The sequence below is a fragment of the Perognathus longimembris genome, chromosome 11 (genome assembly GCF_023159225.1).
Source record: "Perognathus longimembris pacificus isolate PPM17 chromosome 11, ASM2315922v1, whole genome shotgun sequence".
Classification (NCBI taxonomy): Eukaryota; Metazoa; Chordata; class Mammalia; order Rodentia; family Heteromyidae; genus Perognathus; species Perognathus longimembris.
This window is the reverse complement of record NC_063171.1, coordinates 22419904-22444333: the sequence shown is the minus strand read 5'-3', so window position 1 is coordinate 22444333 and position 24430 is coordinate 22419904. Positions and strand designations below refer to the sequence as shown.

At 36.8% G+C, this 24430-nt stretch overlaps 1 protein-coding gene across 8 annotated transcripts in view; it reads left to right on the top strand.

Annotated features, from left to right (window-relative positions):
* Tdrd5 (tudor domain containing 5) overlaps positions 1 to 24430 on the top strand; it is a 43304-nt gene that overhangs the window by 6764 nt on the left and 12110 nt on the right. For all 8 annotated transcript variants that reach the window (XM_048357138.1, XM_048357137.1, XM_048357133.1 and 5 more), the window contains 7 exons: positions 1878 to 1934; positions 6176 to 6329; positions 10236 to 10444; positions 11419 to 11639; positions 19449 to 19661; positions 20964 to 21030; positions 24118 to 24318. In XM_048357138.1, the coding sequence (XP_048213095.1) occupies positions 1878 to 1934; positions 6176 to 6329; positions 10236 to 10444; positions 11419 to 11639; positions 19449 to 19661; positions 20964 to 21030; positions 24118 to 24318 (1122 nt within the window). The remainder of the gene's footprint in view (positions 1 to 1877; positions 1935 to 6175; positions 6330 to 10235; positions 10445 to 11418; positions 11640 to 19448; positions 19662 to 20963; positions 21031 to 24117; positions 24319 to 24430) is intronic.

Sequence of the window (24430 nt, the reverse complement as noted above, 5' to 3'; positions counted from 1 at the left end):
GTTTGTAGTATTGGTTACCAATCAAAGGCTCTGGATGTTTTGTTTTGATGATAAATATTGCTTCATTGCCATCTAAAAGATTTGAACATATTTGCAATTCCACTGACAGTGAAGTATCTCACCATCCAGTCATGTTTTAATTTATAGCTCTTGATTTTTTTACATTATCTTTATATACACTTAATAGTTAAATATATTTTTCAATGTGATTTCCCTATTCATGTGTTGGGCCTTGTTTGTTGACTTGCTATGTAATGCTCTTTGGCTGGTGTTGGGTTATGGGGTATATACATTTATGGTTTTGGTAGGACTCTTCTGATTTGAGTAATCAGAATGTCATTACAACTCTTACTGCCTTATGTCATCCTATTTCTGCTTCCAGGACTTGCTGTGATAAACAAAGCTCTGGTGCATGTAGGCTTTTCTTTTTGTTGTTATAATTATGACTTTTTGTGGTATAAAATATGAAAATTAAGTATTCCTGGATAAAGAATTGGTTCAACTAGGGAATATCATTTGGCTTGTACGAAAGTTTATAAATGTCTTTATTAGATTACATGGGCGGATCTCTTTCACAGATTGTTGAACTCTAAAAACTAGTTTTATAGAATATCTTGTTTAGTGTTGTCTTTTCGTAAAAATCATGGTGACAATGAGTGTGTGCATTCTGCAAGGATGCTTTCTAAATGCAGCACTGGATGTCTCTAAGTCACAGGGTTTTGAAATTTTTACTTTGTATCTTTTCCCTAAAGCTTGAATTAGAATTTTGTATAAATAATGCCTAGAAAAAGCTGGAAAAACACAAAGCTTTCTATACTTTATTGGGATACAGCAATTTTAGAGACTTGTCCTAAAAAATCATTAGTTAAGTATACAAATGCCAGTATGAAGACATTCGTTGCAGTACTTCCACTGAAAAAAATAACAGCCATAGAGGATCAAAGAAATAAGTTTAAATGGATGTTTTGTAGACTTTATAGCCCTTCAAATGTTTATCTGTATTTATGAATATGTATTGACCTTATCTCTATATTAAATGTAGATATTCTTATGTGCATGTAGAAAATAGTGGCTATTGATAAATATTTCATTTTTGCTTAACTATAATGAAAATCTACGTAGTGTCCATTGTATTTCTTTCCTAACAATTAAAATGCTTAAAATTATGCAGTAGAATATTAACTATTATATGAGTTGAAGCTACATAAGTAGAACTTTCTGTGAACTGTAGAATTACAATATTGCATAATGATTTCTTTTTTTTTTTTTTGGCCAGTCCTGGTGCTTGGACTCAGGGCCTGAGCACTGTCCCTGGCTTCTTTTTGCTCAAAGCTAGCACTCTGCCACTTGAGCCACAGCGCCTCTTCTGGCTGTTTTCTGTATATGTGGTGCTGGGGAATCGAACCCAGAGCCCCATGTATACGAGGCAAGCACTCTTGCCACTAGGCCATATCCCCAGCCCCGCATAATGATTTCTTGATTCTGGGAATGATGGAAATCACTATTGTTATTATTATAAAGCTTATAAAACTGATTTAATTTTTTTGTGTGTGTGCCAGTCAGTACTGGGGCTTGGAACTCAGGGCCTCATACTTCGGCTTGGCTTATTTCCTCAAGGCCAAAACTCTACCACTTCAGCCACATCTCTAGTTCCGTGTGTGCATGTGTATGTGTGTGTGTGTGTGTGTGTGTGTGTGTGTGTGTATACTATTAACACATGTATCACATGTATTTTTTTACTGTTCACTTTTTAACTTCACTAATGTGAATAAATGAATTTTTGCTGTTATTACTATTTAAGTTTATGCTTTAAAAAAAACCATTTTGTCTCCTACCATTCCTATTGTATGTACTTACTTTTGTTTTCTATTTATTAGGTTGTGGCTAAATTTCCGGAGGGTTTGTTTATTTCTAAACTGCTTGGAGAGTTTGAGGTAAATGTTTTCTTTTTAACAACCCTGAATTTTTAAAATATAACTTTATTATTAAGGTGTTGTACAGAGGGGTTAGCATTTCACAATTTAGGTAATGCATAAATTTCTTTTTTGGACCCTGTCACCCCTCCCTTCTCTTTCAACCCTGAATTTTTTATGGATTATTCTTGTTATTGGAATTTTGCTGTTACTCTCTGAATCATTGAAGTCTTTGTCTCAACTCTTGAACATCTTGTATTGCATTTTAGTGTTTTTTCATTATTGTAAAAATTGAGAATATCCATACTAATACTTGATTGAGCATGGAAAGGATATTTTTGTCACTTCTTGTTCTAACATCATTGGCATAAAAGATTTTTTTTTTAGTATTGAGGTTTGAACTTTGGGTCTTATACTTGGTAGGTGGTGCTTTACTACTTGAACCATGCCCTCCACCTTTAGGTTATTTTTCAAATGGTGCCTCAATTTTTTTTCCTTCATCTATGACACCTGTGTAGCTAGGGTTACAGGCACATGCCACCCCCCCTAGCTTGTGGTATGTGCTTGTGATCTCAGCTACATGGAGACCATAGATGGGAGGATCTTGGTTTGAGACTAGCCAGGGCAAAAAGTGTCTCTTGGAAAAATAAATCAAGCAAAAAGGTCTTAAAGGCATAGCTTAAGTGGTAGAGTACTTGCCTAGCAGGCACAAGGCTGTGAATTCAAAACCCTAGTATCACCAAAATAAAGAAGCACAGATGGCCAATAAACACATGAAGAAATCTTCAGCCATAAGGGAAATAGAAATAAAAAACTATAACTAGTCAGAATGGTACGTCACCAAGAAAATCCAGTGCCAGGAATTCCTCATCAGAGCAATAAGGCAAGAGAGAAATATAAAGGATTCAAATAGGGAACGAGCACTACCAAAGCCATTTTTATGAAGCCACCAGTACACTTACTCAAAAACGAGATAAGTACACAGCAAAAAGACTAATCTCTTATGAACATAGTCAAAGATTCTCAATAGCATGCTTGCAAACAATTCAACACTGCATAAAAAGACCATATAAAACAATCAAATTGGTTTCATTCCAGATTTAAAAAGTTGATTCAGTACCTAAATCCATAAATGTTAAAACTGTACATAAACAGAATTGAAGATAAAAATCATGATCATCTCAGTTGATGCAGAAAAAAAAAGGTTGACAAAGTTGAACATACTTAATGCTAAGAGCACTGAAGAAACTAGTAATAGAAGTAATGTACCTCAACATAATTAAGGGTATGCATGATAAACCTGTAGCCGCCAACATTTTAAATGTGGAAAAACTAAAATTATATTCTCTGAAATCAGAAATGAGAATGAAGTAAGAGTTTCTACACATTTCACTCCTGTTCAACCCATTCCTGGAATTACTAGTCAGAATTAAGGATCCAAATAGGAAAGGAAGAAGTCAAATATCCATTTGCAGATGATGTTCTATACTTAACAAAATCATAAAGATCTCATTCCCAAACTCTTAGGTCTGATAAACGCTTTAGGCAACATATCAGGATACAAAATCAAGTTACAGAAATCAGCTTTTCTAAATACCGGCAGAGAATATCCTGTGGAAGAAACTGGAAGAACAGTTCCACTCACAAAGGCCTCAAAAAAAAAAATAGGGATAAATTCAAAGTGAAAGACCACTACAATGAAAACTATAAAACCTTAAAGAAAGTAAAGAAACCAGAAGATGGAAAGACCTCCCATACTCACAAATTGGCAGAATTAATATGAAAATGGCTACACTATTGAAAGCAGTGTACAGATTCAATACAATCTGCATACAAATTCCTGTTATTCTTTACAGAAATAGCAAAAACAATCCTAAAAGATCTCAACTAACCAAAGCAATCTTGAGCATAAAAAAAGCAATGTTGAAAGTATCACAATACCAGACTTGAAAGTATACTGCAGAACTATAGTAAAAAGAAAAACAAAAAAAATGTAATACTTGCACTAAACAGATACCAATACAGGACAAATGGAACAGGAGACCCAGAAATAAACATACACAGCTATAGCCATTTGATATTTGATCAAGGACTCCAAACTGTAAGTTGGAGAAAAGATAGCCTCTTCAACAAATGGTGCTAGAAAAAATGATATCTACCTGTAGAAGGCCGAAGCTAGATCCCTGTCTCCTGCCTTATATTAACAACAATTCAAAGTAGATCAAGGATCTTTTTTTTTTTTTTTTTTTTTGCCAGTCCTGGGCCTTGGACTCAGGGCCTGAGCACTGTCCCTGGCTTCTTTTTGCTCAAGGCTAGCACTCTGCCACTTGAGTCACAGCGCCACTTCTGGCCATTTTCTGTATATGTGGTGCTGGGGAATCGAACCCAGGGCTTCATGTATACGAGGCAAGCGCTCTTGCCACTAGGCTATATCCCCAGCCTTAGATCAAGAATCTTAATGTAAGACCTGAGTGCTACAGAAAGAGTATGGAAAACACTGGAACGTACTGTCATAAGGCAATTAACTTTCTGAATAGAACTTCAGTAGATCTGCATAAAAGCAAGGATTGACAAATGGCATTACACCAAACTAAAAACCTTTACAGTAAAGGGAATAGTCACTAGACTGAAGAGACAGCTTCCAGAATGTGAGGAAGTCTTTACCAGCTATACATCTAACCAGAGATTTATAACCATAATAAACAAGGAGCTCAAAAATCCCAGTTCCCAAAGAACCACCCAACTAATAAATGTGCAGATGACCAGAAAAGTTTTTGGAGTACAGATGTTTAAGAAACATTTGAGATGTTCAATATCCCTGCCGTTAAAAAAAAAAAAAAAGCAAATCAAATCAGTCAGCATGGCAATCATCAAGAGTATAAATGCTCATGAGAGTGTGGAGGAAAAAGGTGGGGTTTTTTTGTTTGTTTTTTTTTGCCAGTCCTGGGCATTGGACTCAGGGCCTGAGCACTGTCCCTGGCTTCTTTTTGCTCAATTCTAGCACTCTGCCACTTGAGCCACAGCACCATTTCTGGCTGTTTTCTATATATATGGTGCTGGGGAATTGAACCCAAGGCTTCATGTATACGAGGCAAGCACTCTTGCCACTAGGCCATATTCCCAAATCCCTTTATGCATTATTCCTGGGGATGTAAATTAGTGCAGTAAGCAGTAATGAAGTTCCTCAAAAACCTAAAATAGATCTACCATATGATGCAGGGATGCCATCTGATGCAAGGCTTATTATCCAAAGGAATATGCATCCGGATACAATAATGGTGTATTTGCACACTCATGTTTATAGCAGCACTATTCACAATAGTCAAACTATAGAAACAGTATAGATGCCCTACAATGAATAGATCAAGAAAGTGTATCTATACACAATGGGATATTATTCAGCCATAATAAATACTTGCAGGGAGATGGATAGATCTGAAAACCATTTTATTAAGAAGTATCCAGACTTAGAATCACAAAGGTAGTATGTTTTCTCTCATATGTAGAAGCCTAGACCTGAAAGATAAGCATATATGTAAACACAGGAATGAATACATACATATTACAAACATTGAATGTAGTTGTGGGACTTAGGAGATTACAGGGTAAATAGTACTGAAATACATTGCATCTGTGAATGAGGAATGCATAAAGAAACACAGATCTGTTGATACTAGGGGGTAGTAGGTACGGGGAAAGTGAGTAAACTAAGGGTTAATGTGATTATAGTTTATGCTTGTATGAAATACTATGCTTGTATGAAAACCTTTTTGAACAATTAACATACATTTTAAAAAGTAAATAATAAAAAATAAATAAAAAGTAAATAATAGGAATGTAAAACATGTCCTGTCGGGTGTAGATACTAGTAGAAGTGAGGAGGGCAAACAGAGGGTGAAGGAGGGTGATAGTCAAAATACTTGGTGTACATGTGTGAAAATGGAACAATGAAGCTTAGGGAGACTGGCAGAGATGTCTGGTCAAAGGTACATTATATGTAGATACAGACCCTAAAATAAAACTCCCTTTTAAATTTAACTCATAAAAATGTGGAAAAATGGGACTTCACCTAGAAGTTACAAGATGAGAGATTGTTAGTCTCTTGGTTTATGACAGGCTTGTATTGAAGCAAACCTTTACAATTGAGTTCATTCACCCATTAACTTTTAGCTTGACAAAATCCAAATTTAAGCATTGTCTAAAGGCATTTGCATATGTTATCTGTTTGTTATATAATTTTTTCATTTAATTTTTTGTGACAGATAGTTTTTAAAGAACAGCTTTCACCTAAGAAATTGGGCTTCTTAAACATAACAGAACTTGTTGGAGCTCTTAGTGACATTCTCCGTGTTGAGTTTAGGGAAGGAGAACAAGACTTGCTGGTGTTTGATGCTGAGATGAGGCCTGTACAACCTGGTGAGTTGAACCACAGTATAATGCCCCTCATGTGTAATTGTTCCTTTATAAAGTTTATTATTATTATAAAGGTGAAGTACAGAGGGGTAACAGTCCATAAGTAAAGAGTACTTTCTTATTTTGGACAGTGTCACTCCTTCCCTCAAACACTGGAAGTGGCTCTCTCAAAGTGGCAGTGCTAGCTTTGAGCAAAAAGAGCTCAGAGACAGTGTCCAGGCCCTGAGTTCAAGCCTCATGACTGACCAAAAAAAAAGAGAGAACACTAGTGAAGGAAGAGTCATCATCATAGTACATCACCCCAATACTTCACATATTAGTATGGCGTGTTTTGAATGTAATAACCTCCTTTGTGAAAGTATTTATTATTGTAAGGCTAACCAATATTTTAATAAATCAATTTGAAATTAATTTTTTCCCAGTCCTGGGCCCTGAACTCTCAACCTGAACACTGTCCCTAAGCTTCTTTTGCTCAAGGCTAGCTCTCTACCACTTGAATTACAGGCCACTTCTGGCTTTTCCTGTGATTAATTGGAAATAAAAGTCTCATGGACTTTTCTGCTAGGGCTGGCTTTGAGCCACAATCCTTAGATCTCAGCCTCCTGAGTAGCTGGGATTATAGTCGTGAGGGCCTTGAAATTAAATTTTTTTTGTAATTCTGGAGAAATTTTTCTGAATTGGTTAGTCTGGTAGGAAAATGTGTTCAATAGTTCTTGGCTTACATGGGAATTTTTTTTCTTTTTTTTTTCCCCCAGTCCTGTGGCTTGGACTCCGGGCCTGAGCACTGTCCCTGGCTTCTTTCTGCTCAAGGCTAGCACTCTGCCACTTGAGCCACAGCGCCACTTCTGGCCGTTTTCTGTATATGTGATGCTGGGGAATCGAACCCAGGGCTTCATGTATACAAGGCGAGCACTCTTGCCACTAAGCCATATTCCCAGCCCCTGTTCAATAGTTCTTTAAAAAAAGTTTAGGGCTGGGGATATGGCCTAGTGGCAAGAGTGCCTGCCTCATATACATGGGGCCCTGGGTTCGATTCCCCAGCACCACATATACAGAAAATGGCCAGAAGTGGCGCTGTGGCTCAAGTGGCAGAGTGCTAGCCTTGAGCAGAAAGAAGCCAGGGACAGTGCTCAGGCCCTGAGTCCAAGCCCCAGGACTGGCCAAAAAAACAAAACAAAACAAAAAAATTTAGTTACCATACATCAGTAGTACAAAGGTAGTTCAATAGCTCTTAATTATATATCAAAAGTTTCTTACAGATAGATGGAGAATCAGAATACATAGGTATGTATTAGGACTCTAAATTTATATTTTCAATGTTTATGGAAAACTGGCAAAAACTAGTACACAATTTCACATAGCTTTCATCCAGTTTCCCTACTACTATTATCTCTTACATTCCCAGGATATATTTGGCAAACTTCAAACTTTATTTTTATTTTAACCAATTTTTCCATTTATGTCTTTTTCCTGATACCAAGATACCATATTGCACGTAGGACACTTGATTTCCTGTTTTGCTATGTATGGGAGGGATTGTTTGGTGGTAATAATTTTATCAAGATAATTGTATTTTATGCAGTTGTAAAAAATAATACAGATTGATCCCATGCACTATTTTTACTCAGTTCCCTTATGGTAACACTTTGCAAGGCTATAGAACAATGATACTTTTTACAATCATCTGCAAGCGGTAATAAGGGACAGTTAATTTTCCAAACTGTAAATATTGTTAGTGATTTTCCTGATTGTTAAAACAACTCATGTTAATTTGAAAGTATAGATGAGTAGAAAGTGAAAATTTACCATTTTAAGTAACCTTCTAGAAATCATGCTTAGAATTTTAGATAGTTTCCAGATATTTTTCAATGTATGTATAAACATAATTTTTCTAAATCACAAAGGCTTATTTAAGCCATTCAAACAATATAGAGGTAATTAGTATGAACAGTTTCAGTATATTTGTGGGCCTCGTCTATATAATTACTATATGTATACTTTTTTGTACAAAGAAATATTGTATAAATATTTGTTTAGCTATTTACTCTTTTGAATGGAAGGGGAAGTTTGAACTCAAAGTTTGATGGGAAGGCACTCTTATCACTTGAGCTATACTTCCAGCATCTCTCTCTTCTCCCCCCCCCCCACTCTCTGTCATTCTTTGCCCAGGCCAACCTAGACAGTGATCTTCTTATTTAATTCTTCTCACTGTAGCTGGGATAACAGGTACAGACATCTTCACATCTTTTTCTGTTGAGATGGAGTCTTGTGAGTTTTTGTTGTTTGTTTCTGCACAGAATGCCCTAGAACAATGGTCTTCTTGATCTCAGCCTTCTATGTTGATAGAATGATAAGTATGCACCATTACAACCAGCTATTTTAAATTTTTTAATTGTATTTTATTGTAAGGGTGATATTAGAGGGGTTACGGTTACATAAGTAAGGTAATGAGTGCCTTGTTGAATATTTGTTACCCCCTGTTTTCTCCCACTTTCCCTCCCCTTAGACTTCCCTCCACAAGTTGTAAAATTCATTACTAACATAGTGTCTTATGAGTATTTCTGTTACATTGGTTTGCCCTTTGTCCTTTGTCTCAATATTTTGTGATTCTCCTTCCCTTCCCCAAATCAGATAAACATATATACAAGATACAGGATATCAGAATAAAAAACTGTGATAACAGGTGTTAAACCAAAGGAGGAAATACACAGTATATTAAAAAACAAAAACGGGGGCTGGGGATATGGCCTAGTGGCAAGAGTGCTTGCCTCGTATACATGAAGCCCTGGGTTCGATTCCCCAGTACCACATATACAGAAAATGGCCAGAAGTGGCGCTGTGACTCACGTGGCAGAGTGCTAGCCTTGAGCAAAAAGAAGCCAGGGACAGTGCTCAGGCCCTGAGTCCAAGGCCCAGGACTGGCAAAAAACAAAAACAAAACAAAACAAAACAAAAACGGAAACAAAATCCCCCAAACTTCTATTGTTTCCATATCTTGGAGTTCATTTTGATTAGCACCATTTTATATGGTTATATGTACATAGCTCTTGAGATATTGTGATCCTCTGCTAAGACAGTTCTAGATATATACTAATTATTAAAAGTGAGGGAAACCATGGAGCCTATGGTCTGGCTTTGGGTCTGGATTATTTCACTTAATATGATTTTTTCCAAGTCTTTCCATTTCCTTACAAAAGATAGGGTCCTGTGAACTTTTGCCAGGCAGGCTTTGTACCACAATCCTCCCAATCTCTGCCTCTCAAGTAATATTACAGTATTAGAGGCAAGATCCATCATACCTGGCTTATAATTATTTTATGTAACCATACTGTAATTCATTTAACTAGTTGACTATTGGTGGACATTTAGATTGTTTCCATTTCACAATTACAAATATAATTATAAACTATTTATTTGGGGAGGAGTCCTGGGGATCAAACTCAGGCCTGACACATCTAGGCAAGCACTTTACCACTGAGCTGTAGACCTGTGATAAATATTTTTGGACCTACTCTTCATAGGAAGTAAACTCTGAGTTTATTTCTTTAGGACCTACTGTGGTCACAGGTCTATATTTAGCATACTGTAAACTTGAAAAAAGTATATGGTTGATTTGTAATTATAAGGCATCACATTATGGAATATTAAGTAAAATAACTTATACATTCTTATTTGGAACAATATATGAATCAAAATCTGAATGTTGAAAAAGTTTTAGAAGTGTAACCAGACTGTAAGCTTCCATGCTCAGCACAAAAATTTTGAGTCTGTCCATATTGGAAGATCTATAAGGACAGGTTAGTATTCCTCATTTCTTGTGTCTCTGGTGCCTGGCACCTAGAAGGGCTTAGTAGTAGTGGTACCATTACTGCAACAAATATGCATAGGCTGCTCTATTGGCCATTTCAGATACCACTATTTCATCAGTTAAAAACCCATGGCTAGTTCAACCAACTAAGAAAGTAGAAGCCAAAGGTTGGGTCTCCAGTCCCCCTAGAAATTCACTGTCTACTGCTGCTGTAAAGGAAACTGCATGGGATGGCCTCTTGAAAACCTGTAAAGACCCAGAACAGAAGATATGCAAGAAGCCTAATCTGGTGGTAAAGCCTTTACAACTGGTGAGTGAGGTTTAAAAGTCTTGATATGCTGGAGATTCATTATTGCAAAAAGTAACTGAATGACTGTTTCTTTAAAATTTCTGTGAGGAAAATCTTATTTCTAGATAGATAATTTCTTAGGTGAGACCATTTTATTTTGCTCAAAGTCACCTTACTTGAGGTTTCTTGTACTTTTCCATTTTTTTAATTTAAGTAGCTTTCCATCCTACCTCATTTTGAAGTTTCCAGAAGATTTTGAAATTTGATAATTATCTCCTGATAACACTGCTGATAAAATATCCGTGTTTTTGAAAGTAAAAGCTTGAAAATCCTTAGTTTCAGAGGGGAGAGTGGAGGAGCTCTGTTTTTTCCTATGCCACAACTTCTGCAGATTGCCTTTGTGTACCCATCCTGTTATTTGGTCCTTTAATTTGTTTTCCCCGTCTTTATGTCTTCCCTTTACATCTTTCCCTTTAGTGTTTTCATTTCTCATTGTTTTGTTCTTACTAAGGAGTTCATTGTACATGTTTCTTCACTGAAGTTAGCTTTTTCATGGAATGAAAACATATTTGAGAGCCTGATATATTTTTTTTGAGGATACAAGGAAGGCATAAAGGAAACAAATACATGACTAGGCTCAAATTTAACCCATTAAAGTTACTTTTGACTATTGGTAGAACTAGTTAGGATGATAATTCACCTGATTATTCAGCCTGGTTATTTGAAGTATCATGTTGTCAATTTTGTATAGGACATTTTCTCTTATGACATAAAGCAAATGAACAAGAATTACTTTGAGAGATTTTTCAATGCATACTCATAAGCTCCATTCTCAAATGTTTTGAATCAGTAAATCTGGCTTGAGCACAAGAATCTGCATTTTATAATTTTCCAAAGAATTCTAATATATATTAAGTACCTTTTAAAAATGGGAGCCGGGTTTGAATGTCACCCAAAGATTTAGTCTAATTTTTTTCTTTTTCTTTAACTGATAGCAAGTAGAAACAGACAAATCACAGCTCAACTTGGCAATTGCAAACCATGATATCCCACCAGATGCTGCCCGGAAGAAGAAATTATGCAAACTTCCACCATTGGATACCAGTACTCTTATAGGAGTCTTTGTGGAATATATTGTTTCTCCTAGTCAATTCTACATTCGAATCTACAGTAGAGATTCATCAGAGTTACTTGAGGACATGATGATTGAAATGCGGTAGGAGTCCGTTGTTTTCAATATATTTTTCTCTAATCAATCTCAGAATCTTAAAAGATGATTCAAGAAATCTTTTGCTTATTGATATCTGTTATGCAGAAATTGAAACTGCAAGTTTCAAAAAGAACCTATATATTATTATAAAATGTATCTTTAAGAAAAATTACATTTTTTCGAATACCAAAATTTGAGAGACACAGGGTAAAAAAAGACAAACAACTACAAAAACAATACTTGCAAAACTGTTTGGTATAAGTGAACTGAACACCTCATGGGGGGAAAGGGAAAGGGGGAGGTGGGAGGGGGGTATGAGGGACAAGGTAACAAACAGTACAAGAAATGTATCCAATGCCAAACGTATAAAACTGTAACCTCTCTGTAAATCAGTTTGGTAATAAAAATTTGAAAAAAAAAGAAAAATTACATTTTTTCCAATCCAACCATATGATCACTGAGATAAAATAGTCCCCCATATTCTTATTAGAGGATATATTTCAAGACCCTTTACCAAGTACCTTAAATTGTGTATTATACAAAACTCTATAACTAGTATTTTTTTCTAAAATACACATACCTTTAATATCATTAAATTTATCAGTCACAGTGAGAGACTAGCAACTAATAGTAAAATAGGACAGCTGTAACAATGTATTGTAAGGAAATCTGATAACTGACCAGTTACTAAGTGACTTACGGGCAGAGTATATAGCATGGATTGCTGGATAAAGGGATGATCTACATCCTGGCTGGCTGGAGCAGGGAGTGCACAGTCATCATGCTACTTACAGCCACATGAAGTTTTCAACTTAGCAACTGCTTACCAGTCAGGCACCTGTGGATCATGCTTGTAATCCTAGCCACTGAGGCCTCCAGTTTGAAGAGTCTGGGCAGGAATGTCTGAGATGCTCTTATCTCCACCTGATCATGAAGTATAAGTAAGGTGCTGGTGGCTCATGCCTATAATCCTAGCTACTCGGGAGAATGAGATATAAGGATAGCAGTTTGAAATCAGTCCAGACAGACAAATCCAAAAAACTTTTATCCAATTGGCCAGCAAAATCCAGAAGTATGGCTCAAGTGGTAGACCCCTAAGTGAAAAAGCGAAGCAAGAGTGCAAGGCTTTGAATTCAAGACCTAGTACCTGAAGGATTGACTCTCACTCTATTATCTCAGGTGCATACAGGCATCAGGCAAAACCCCAGGTATGCACAGACCTGCTTTGATGTGCAGGCAGGGCAATTCACCTAAGCCTAGCTGTAAACAGTCCATTGTGGGCCCAATCGAAAAGACCCCAACTTCCTAGACCTAAGGGCTTTTTCACTAATCTCTTTCTCCTTTCTTGGACACCTTTGCACAACCTCCAAACACATGGGAAGGTCTGTGCTCCTTGCTGGCAATAAATAGTCTTCACCTGTTGCTGATGGAGTCCAGCCTATTCCTTTTCTGTTCTTCTCCATTTTCCTAACAGTACCGGCACACACATTAAATTAAGATTTTTTTATATGGCAATAGCAGAGCATTTAAGTTATCATAAGAGTCCACTTGAGTATACACTCAAATGAAACCAGTTGTGTAATTTTATAACATCAAAACATGCATTTGTCATTTGTGAAATGCTACATTATTGAATTACACAAATCTTCCACATGTTGACACACATTACTAAAACAAGACACTCATTTCCTTTGGAAATGAGCTTTGGGAATCTGTAGCCCTTGGTGAATGGGACATTTCCAAAATCCAGCCCCTCCCCCTTTTCTTTCCCCCATCATGGGGCTTGAATTCAGGGCCTCAGTGCTGTCCCTGTGCCTCTTTGTGTTTAAGGCTAGCGCTCTACCACTTGAGCCACAGCACCACTTCTGGCTTTTTAGGAGTACTCTATTGGAGCTAAGAGCCTCATGGACTTTTCTGCCTGGTCTGGCATCGAACCATGATCCTCAGATTTCAGCCTCCCTGAATAGCTAGGATTATAGGCATGAGCCACCAGTACTGACCCAAAATCCAGACTTTTATTTTAAGGTTTGAATTTGCTTGTTAATAGCAACACCGTTCACTTAAGAGTGTGTCAGATACCTTATTCTGAATTATCATCGTTAATGGTTCTTTGAGCAAAACTGCTGTTCCATTAAAAAAAATGAAAAAGTGGCTAGCTATTTTAATCCAAGTAAAATTATTCTCCCTTCCCCAAAAGGAAGGCTAGTTAGGCCATGACTAGTTTATCTCATGACTTGAGATAATTTAGGAAGTGTTTTATTGCACCATTTTTGCCACAGACAATATTGAAAATTGGTCACTTGGTAAGACTTAATACGCATTTTACTTTGTACTGCTGGGGTTTTAACTCAAGATTTTATGCTTGCTAGGCAGCTACTCCACCACTGAACACGCTCCACCTTCTTTGCCCTGTTATTTTGTTATCACTTTTTTTTGTTCAGACTGGCCTGGATCATAGTCTTCCTATGTGTGCTTCCTGCTGTAGCTGCAATATCAGGCATGTACCACACTGCCCAGCTCTGTTGCTGAGATAAGAGTTTTAAGAACTGATTTTTTTTTTCTTCTTGTTTTAGCTTGGGCTACATTGGAGCACATATACTCCTGATCTCAACCTTTCACCTACCTAGAATGACAGGCATACGCAATTACACCCAGCTACTGTTTAAGAAAGGAATTTTCAAATGTTTTGCCCAGGCTGTTCTCAAACTTTCATCTTGGCCTTTCAAGTAGCTAAGATTATAGGCATGTGCCTCTTACTTGATTTTCAAGGGTATTCTTTTTTTTCCCCACTTTTTTAAATTGTCAAGATGATGTACAGAGGGGTTACAGTTACATGCTTAAAGTAGTGAATATATTTCTAGTCATACTTGTTACCCCCTTCCTCATTTTTTTCCACCTTCCCACCACCCAACCCATCCCCCCTTGCTTTCATCATTTTTTTAAACTTTCTCAATGATAGACATCATCATTCTAATCTACAATGTTTATGAATTCTATGAATATAAACAATAAAACAATTACTTCCAGGAATGATATGCACATTTCTTTCATTTTGCTTAGTGTGATCTCTTCCTTCTTTTTCTCTCCTTTCTTCCCTCCTCCCACTGCCCTTGAGTTGCTTAGTTTGCTTTCATCAGTGTCCATTGCAGCTGTTGGGCCCCCTCCACTGTATTTATTTTTCCATCCACTTTCCACTCATTCTGTGCCCTCCTCCCAGCTTCCCTCAGATGTGCACATGTATACACCATATGTTATGTAAGGAATATAGGGTCCTCTAAATACTATAAAACTATTTAAGAAGAGGTGTAAGGGCATTCTTAAGTTACATTGGCTATGTTTTGTTGTTAGTGAATGTGTATCAATGACAAATAAGTGACTATAAGTTTGATGCCACTGCTTTGATTTAGCCAAGGTTTCTGGAGTTTAAACCACTGTTGCCTGTATTACACTATCACTGCAAATGTCAGAATAGTGCAGTCAGGACAAATAAGATTTTGGTACTGCTATGCAAATTGTTTTTATATATCGGAAAGGTATACAGGTCCCAGGGGTTTATGGACTATATTTTTAAGAAACTACTGATCTTTATCTCTTTTTCTCTACTGAAAAACTAAGATGTGAAATTTTGCATTGTTTTAGGTTTATTCTTAAATAATAATGTCTTGGTTTTTTTATTGTTATTATAAAGGTGTTACGAAAGAGGGGTTACAATCATTTAACTCAGGTAAAGAGTACATTTCTTTGTGGAAAATATCACTCCTTTCCTCACTCCCAGTTTTTCCCCTCCCATCCCACTCACAAATTGATTAGTTCAGTTTCAACATAGTGTCCAGTGAAGAATGTCTGATTTTTCATATTACATCACATTCCAGAAAATCTATTGCTGGGTGCCAGGGGCTCATACATGTAATTCTAGCTATCCAGGAGGCTGAGATCTGAGAATTGGGATTCAGAGCTAGTCCAGCTAGACAAATTAGTGACTTGTGGTTCCAATTAAGCAAAAAAAGAGTGAAATGTGGCAAGTGGTAGACTGTCAGAATTGAATGGTGGGAATGTAAACTGGTTTAGCCACTCTGGAAAGAGGTATGGAGATTCCTCAGAAGGCTAAACATAGAGCTCCCCTATGACCCAGCAGCCCCACTTTTGGGCATCTACCCAAAAGACCACAAACAAAAACACACTAAAGCCACAGCACAATAATGTTCATCGCAGCACAATTTGTCATAGCTAAAATATGGAACCAACCCAGATGCCCTTCAGTAGGAATGGATCAGGAAAATGTGGTACATCTACACAATCGAATTTTATGCCTCTATCAGAAAGAATGACATTGCCCTATTCGTAAGAAAATGGAAGGACTTAGAAAAAATTATACTAAGTGAAGTGAGCCAGACCCAAAGAAACATGGACTCTATGGTCTCCCTCATAGGGAATAATTAGCACAGGTTTAGGCAGTCATAGCAGAGGATCACAAGAGTCTAATGGTTACGCCCTTATGAATGCATAAGATGAACTAAGTGAAATGAACTCCATGTTATGGAAATGACTGTTATATTACTGTTGAAATTACTTTCAACATGCCATGTGAAACCATAGCTTCTATTATTGATGATCTTCTTGTATCCCTTTCCTGTGGTTGTACCTGCACTATCACTGTATCTTATCTGAGTACACTGGAAACTGTATATACTGGTATTAGAACTAGGAAAGTGAAAGGGGATATCAAAATAGAGAGACAAAGGATGAAAAGACAAACGACTACAAAAGCAATACTTGCAAAACCATTTGGTGTAAACCAACTGAACAACTCATGGGGAGAGAGGGAAAGGGGGAGGGAGGAGGTAACAAACAGTACAAGAAATGTACCCAATGTATGAAATTGTAACCTCTCTGTACATCACTTTGACAATAAATAAGAAAAAAAAAGAACGAATGCAAGGCCCAGTCAGGAATTCAAACCCAAGAACATGAGGCATAATTTAGATTACATAATACTCAGTAAAATAAATATAAGCATATATATAATATAACATATACTATATAGTATGTTGATATACATTATATGTGTTATATATTATGTATTTTTATTCCAATTTATTTGTGCAATTTAGCATATTTAAAGGCAGACTTTAGGGGGCTGGGAATATGGCTTAGAGATAGAGTGCTTGCCTTGCATACATGAAGTACTGGGTTCGATTCCTTAGCACCACATAAACAGAAAAAGCGGAAAGTGGTGCTATGGCTCAAAAGGTAGAGTGTTAGCTTGAGCAAAAAGAAGCCAGAGACAGTGCTCAGGCCCTGAGTCCAAGCCTAGGACTGGCATAATGAATGAATGAATGAATGCATAAATAAATGCAGACTTATCATCTGTGTGATCTTGAAGTTACTTGGCTTCCTTGACCCAGTCTATCTCCTTAGTGGGATAGTACTAGTACCTACTGTAGAGCTATGGAAATTAAAGTACTTAAAAGAGTCTAGCTCAAATGTTGGCTGGTGTTCTCAATAAAATACTCAAGGCTGGGATGTTTAGGGTAGTGGCATGGCAAGGATAGGTAAGTTATGGACTTTGCTTTTGTGAAGTCACCATGATTAACTGGGAACATGATAAGGGGATAAGTGGGATGTTGTAGGCTATAGTAGATCTACCTGGGCAAGGTTGAAGAAAGCCTCACAGAAGAAATATTTTAGCAAGGTTTCCAAACAAGTTTGTTAGTTGAGGTGGGAACATTCAGGGCCTGATCAGGGCCTGAGGCTGACAAGCAAAGCCAGCATTAGCAAAAGAGTAGTGTGCTCTGTGAACAACAAATGGCGGGCGTGTCAGGAGTAATTGGGAAGATGGAGGGACAGACTGGATGTGAAACTGGAAGACTAGAGAGAGGTAGATTCTGAATACCATAAGCAGGAGTTCAGACTTTCTCTGTACAGTGATCCCTTCTATCATGGAAGTTACATTCCAGAGACCCCCTTGATAAGAATCCACAGAGTGGCAACATTATACAGTCATCCCTCACTATGTAGGTTCACTTATTGCAGCTGCATAGATCTTCCCTTGTCACACAGGAGGTCTCTGGAATGTAACTCCCTAGATGGGTGAAGGATCACTATTTACATTTTTTTAACCCACAATACAGTGAGGCTGTAATAAGTGAACCATAATATAGCAAGTGACAAATGTAAGCAGTGAGAACCACTGAAAGTTTTGGAAAGTATATCAACTATGTTGGTTTTTAGAAGAATTGCAGTTGCAATCTAGATAATGGAATGGGATAAAGAAAAGAAGATCTATGAACAGGCATTTTTTGTGTGTGTGAGAGAGTAGAAAGAAATAAACTGGAGAGAAGTTAGGGAAATGATGTGGTTGGGAAAAATAAGAAACGAATGAGAATTGTTGGCTTAGAGAATGATGAGGTTTGAGGTAGGGTGCCTCTAAGCAGCATGGAATAGGTCATAATAGGATTGGGTCTAGCTACTTGTTGCTACTATGGTTACAAAGAGATAATCAAAGCAACATCAAGAAAAGTCTATTTCTTCCTTCCATAGTAGTTCCAATAAAAGTGATACAGGCTAATGTTTAGCTTTACGATCTTAAGGGCTCCAATGTTTTCTATCACCGGGTGATAAACAATGTGCTGCCAATCCATATGGTTCTCAGCGTGGCTTGCCACATACCCACTGGCTCCTTCAAGCCAGTAGGAAGAAGAAAAGTATTGCCTTTTCTTTTATTTGAAATATGTTTTCTTTGAAAGGCACAACCTGAAATTTCACTTTAATTTTTTCAGTAATTTGCCATCTTAACTACATACATTTTTTTTTACAATTGGTTAGAACTTTGTATTCACATGGCACCTAGATCCTGACAAGTCTGAATAGTTATGTATTCAGTTCAATATGGGCTTCTTATTACTAAGAAAAATGTCAGTGGGTATTGGGTATTCACTAGCATGTCCTCCATACAAATTTTGAAGGTTAGGATTCAAGGCTTTCTATAGCAATTTTTTTTATTATTGATTGCACATGATGTGAAAATGGATAAAAAGGTGTGCAGCAACAGTATTTGAGTACTTACTATATTCAGTTCCTAAGTTTTTACACGTTTGAACGAAGCTTTTATTACTGTCCCTTGAAGCCCATCTTGTCAATGAAGAGGTCAGGATCTGAACCTAAGGCTTGAGTTTCTGACTTCTTTTATGTTATATTTCCTAAAGGAAACCTAGGGAGTCCAAGTTTTTGAGGCAATAAAGAGCTTTTAAAGGAATAATTAAGACAAAAAGTAGGAGAGAACTTTCTTGGAAGTGAAGTAAGAATTTGAAAGAGAATAGATAGGATAACAGATCAAGTGTACTGAAGGCTAAAGAGAGAAAGGCTTGGCTTTGGGAATTAGCAGGTCATTGCTGTTTTTTAATAGTGTCACAGTATACTCACGCTGTTCTAGGCCTTGATACTATTTTTGTTTTCTCCATTCACAACACCAAGTCTAGCTTTTTTATTAAGATTGGGAAGCAAGTTTCAACAAACAATTTTGCCTAGGTTGGCCTCAAACTATGATCCAGCAGATCTCTGCTTTCCCAAGTAACTAGAATTATAGACATGAGGCACTTGCCTGGCCAAAAAGGACTAGAGAATATGAGATAAGAAAATGAGTGTATAAATTTTCATACTTTCTCTTTGAGGTTGATGAAGGACTTGAATAAGAATTGGCATTGATAAATCAGAAAAAAAGGTTTTTTCTTTGCTTTATTAAGACCTTGTCTTTGATGTTTGAATAAAAATTAATCTTTTTTTCTTCCCTGTGGTTTTCTCTACTGAATTTTACAGGCGTTGTTACTCTAACCAGCTGGTTTCTGATCGATACATCATGCCAGAATATTTTATCCAACCAGGACATCTCTGTTGTGTAAAGATTTCTGAGGATAAGTGGTGGTATCGAGTTATTATCCATCGCATCCTTGGGAAAAAGGAAGTTGAAGTATTCTACCCAGACTTCGGAAATATTGGAATTGTTCAGAAATCCTCTCTGAGGTTCCTCAAGTAAGATTTTTAGTTGCAGTGTTGAAACTGGAGCTGGCATCCCTTCCACTTTTCTTACCTTTTTCCCTTCCATCCTTCCTGCTTTTCCCTCTTTCTGTCTTAAAAAAAAATCTTTATTGCAAAGATGATGGGGGTGGTGGTTACAGTTACATAAGTAAGGTAATGAGTACATTTGTTTTTAAACACTGTTACTCCATCCCTCATTTTCCCCAGCTTACTCCTTCCTATCCCCAAGTTGTAAGGTTCATATCCATCATAGTATCAAGTAAGTATCATTGTTGCATTATTTCATCATTTGTCCTGCTATTTCTGTGATTCCCGTTCCCTTCCACAGATACACAAGGTACAGAAAACAAAGAAAAAAATAACTACATACAGGACATAATAAGAACCTCTTGTTTCTTTATCTTGGGAGTTCATGTTAGTAGGTTTCTTTATATATGGTCCTATGCACTTAGCAATTGGGTTATTGAGATCCCTTGTTAAGAATATCATAGACATATTCTAGTCCTTACAAATGTCCCTCTTTCTTCTTGGTGCAGATTTAGCAACTAGTTGCTTAATTTCACAGATGATAGTCTTATGTTTTATTTCACTTGACCATGAGAATCAATTTCAGTCTCTTAAGGAAATGAGCTCTATGCTAAGAGATTTGTATAGAAGGAAAGTTGTACTGTTCATACCTGTGTTTTTATTGCATTGTAAGGCATTTATTGTGTTTTTCTAAACTTTTAGTTTGTTTTAAAGTACAAGGCTTTAATTCAGTGCAGGGATTGAACCCAGGACCTTGTATGTGCTAGGTAAGCACCCTACCACTTAGTCTATGTTCCTACTCTCACTTTTTATTCTTTTGGAGATACGATCTCAGTGCTAACTTTGGTTGGCCTTAAACTTGTAATCCTTCTACGTTTACCTCTCTAGTAACTAGCATTACAGGCATGATCCATGGTGACTATCAGGGAATTCATTATAAATTTCACTAATTAAATACTTGGAAATAAATCATAAAATGATTTAGAGATGGGGCTGGGGATATGGCCTAGTGGCAAGAGTGCCTGCCTCGGATACACGAGGCCCTGGGTTCGATTCCCCAGCACCACATATACAGTAAATGGCCAGAAGTGGCGCTGTGGCTCAAGTGGCAGAGTGCTAGCCTTGAGCAAAAAGAAGCCAGGGACAGTGCTCAGGCCCTGAGTTCACGGCCTAGGACTGGCAAAAAAAAAAAATAAAATGATTTAGAGATTCCATAAAATTCAGTTTAAACACATGATTAAATGTTCATATGTTTGTTTTCTCCTGCAGGTGCTGCTACACAAAGCTTCCAGCTCAGGCTATCCCTTGTTCTTTGGCTTGGGTGAGACCAATAGAGGTATGCTTGCTGGTTTCCCATTAATCAGCAAACATTTGAATATTTACCATGTGTCAAGAATAGTTGTTAAGTTCTTAAATACAAAACTAAAACATTGGATCCAGCCCCCCAAAATATCACTGTCTTAGTATGCAAGGTAGATAGTATATTTGTACAAAAGTGTGCCATGTCCTATTTAATAGAGGTTTTACAGTGTAAGAGAAAGACACTAAAGGAATCATGCCTCACTCTGTTGAAGGCAATCAACAATGTGAAATAAGTGAAGCTTTCAGGAGAGAGATGGCACTTGAATGGGATGTGGAAGGAAGATTAGGAATAACTATACACAGAAGAAGAGAGATATTCCGGGCAAAGTAGAATAGCATAAATGTTACAGATTTGAGAAACTTTAGTTGTGTTTGGCATATAGAATAATTAGAAATAAATTCATAACCCCGTAACATACTCATTTATTATTAAGCATTATATACTATGCATAACTGTAGGTGCTGTACTTTTTAGTCCAACTGGCAGTGCAATAGGTTTGGTTTTTTACAACAGTGTCAGCACAAACACATGAATAATATATTGTGTTGCACTGTGTTAACACAGCTAGAACACCGTTATGCAATAGGAATTTTTCAGTTCCCTTATAATCTCTGTAAACTGTCATATATATATAGTATGATATCAACCAAAGTGGTGCTATTTTGTACCTGGCTATAAGCAAAAAATGGGAGCGCAGTGGGCAGGGCCATAGTTGAATGTTAGATTGCTTACCTAGTATGTGCCAGAGCTCAAGTTTTATCCTCATCATTGCCAAACAAGTGATCCCTTGTCACCAAGAGTTTTGAACTACAAGAAATACTAAAGAAATCTCTTCCATTTCTGAAGGAAATGAAACCAGATGGTAACTGACATCTACAAGAAGGAATGAGGATTATGGAAAATAGTTAATATGTGGGCAAATTAAAAGATCATTTTTCATGTTCTCTGAATTAAAGAGACATAAATCTTTTAAAAATAAAATCATGACATTGTATTTTGGTGTTTATAACTTACATTGATCTCTATTTGTCCCAAAAGTCTTAATGCTGTTTAATTTCAGAAATACAAATAATATAAACTTGAAAAACAGTTTGAATGTCAAATTTTTAACTTAATATGAATATTGACTAATAATTGATTAATTTTACTAGGTTGCTTTTACCAGAAGCACTGAAACAAAAAATATAATAGAGTTTTTCTTTGTTTTTTTGTAATGATGGTTAATGTGTTTTAAATTTTTAATTTTATTGGCCTAAATTGTTGATAATATCCTCTAGTCTTATTTGTTTGTGTTAGACAGGGTCTCACTGTGTCACCAAAAGTGGCCTGCAGCTTGCCATCTTCCTGCCTCCGTTTTCTGAGGGCTAGGATTTCATGTGCCACTGCACCCAGCTTTTTTTTTTTTTTTTTTTTTGGTACCAGTATTGGGGCTTGAACTCAAAGCCTGCACTCTTGGCTTAGCTTTTTTGCTCAAGGCTGACACAGTACAACTTGAGCCACAGCTCTACTTCTGGCTTTTTGCTATCTAAAAAGAGATAAGAGTACCTTGAACTTGTCTGCCTGGGCTAGCTTTGAACCATGATCCTCAGATCTCAGCCTCCTGATTAGGTAGGATTACAAGCATCAGCTACCAGAACTCTCTGCCCTTTTGCAGTACATTGGATGCTCACATTTGTAGTGATGTTTTACATCTCAAATACTATTTGTATCATCTCTCATTTTTATGATTTAAAGAGTGTTACTTGCCATTTTGGTTACATTATTATTATTATTATTATTATTATTATTATTATTATTTGGTCTGGTCCTAAGGCTTCAATTCAGGGCCTGGATGCTGTCCCTGAACTTTGGCGCTCAAAACTTTTGTGTACTACCACTTGAGCCACAGTTCCATCTTTGGTTTTTCTTGTAGGTTTTAGTGGAGATAAGAGTCTTAATGGACTTTCCTGGTCAGGCTAGCTTTGTACCCGAGATCTTCATATCTCAGCTTCTTGTATAGCTAGGTTTACAGGTGTGAGTCACCATCGCCCAGCTTTGATTAGCTTTTTAAAGAACCAGCTTTTGCTGGGCTCTGGTGGCTCATGCTTGTAGTCCTAGCTACGCAGGAGGTTGAGATCTGAGGATTGTGGTTCAAAGCCAGCCTAGGCAGAACAGTCTGTGAGATTCTTACCTCCAGAAAGCCCAAAGTAGCACTGGCTCAAAGTGGCTAGCCTTGAGCAAAAGAGCTCAGGGACAGTCAGTGCCTTGGCCCTGAATTCAAGCCCCACAATTGACAAAAAACAAAACAAAAATTTTGCTCTTTTGTCTTTGTTAGAAGAATGTTTTCTATTTTATTTGTCTTATTTTTATTATTTACATACTTTGTTCTTTTTCTAATATTGAAGCTTAGTTTCTTAATTTCTAGCCTTTCTTTAGCTAAGTAGGTGTCATAGTTTTTCTGTGTATAAGTTTTACTGCTCAGTTGACGTATGTGTCTAATTTTAGCTGGGCACTGTGGCCTGGTACCTGTGGTTTGAGGCTAGGCAGAAAGTTCACAAGACCCTTTCTTAACCCTTAATTACTGATTTAAACACAATGTGGTCAGATGAATCTCTGGATTAATATCAGCCCTTGAAAACATAAGGTGGCTTCTTTATGGTCAGGTACAGGATGACGTTTTGTAAAACCGAAACCAAAGTTTAGCTTTGCCTAGATTAGCAAGTGACTTTACAGTAGAGTAGATCCTACTTTTGATTTTGACTTAATAATTTATTAACTTGCCAGTTCTTTACTTTTGGGACATATTAAAAATACCTAGAATTTTTAGGTTTTATTTCTGTGGGAAGGTTGGTCTAGTGATACATGGTCTAGTGAAAATGGGAGTTTTTCATGAAATGATTATAATTTTCCACAATCATTTTTTTCTCTAATCTAACTCATCAAAAAATCATATATGCTATTCTTTTATGGTTTTATTTTTCCAAGGCTTTAGCTTACCAGTGATCCATTTTCATAGTGACTACTGTAATTCATCTTTAGATAATTTAGATATAACCTAAATTAAATATCTTAATATTTCAGGAACATTGGACATCCCGAGCTATTTTGCAGTTCCAGAAGTTGTGTGGTTTGAAGCCATTAGTGGGAGTGGTGAATGAATACATAGATGGAATCCTAAACATTTTTCTGTGTGATACATCATCAAATGAGGACATCTATTTCCATCATGTCTTGAAAACAGAGGGTCATGCTATTATATGCCGAGAAAATGTACCTTCTAAGGTAGAGCAGTCTATATATTTTAACATATTTTTGTTTAACACTTTAGGATATAAGAGAATTTTAATGCAGAGCATCACTTAATCTTCAGGTGGCCACAAACATTTTGTGAAAA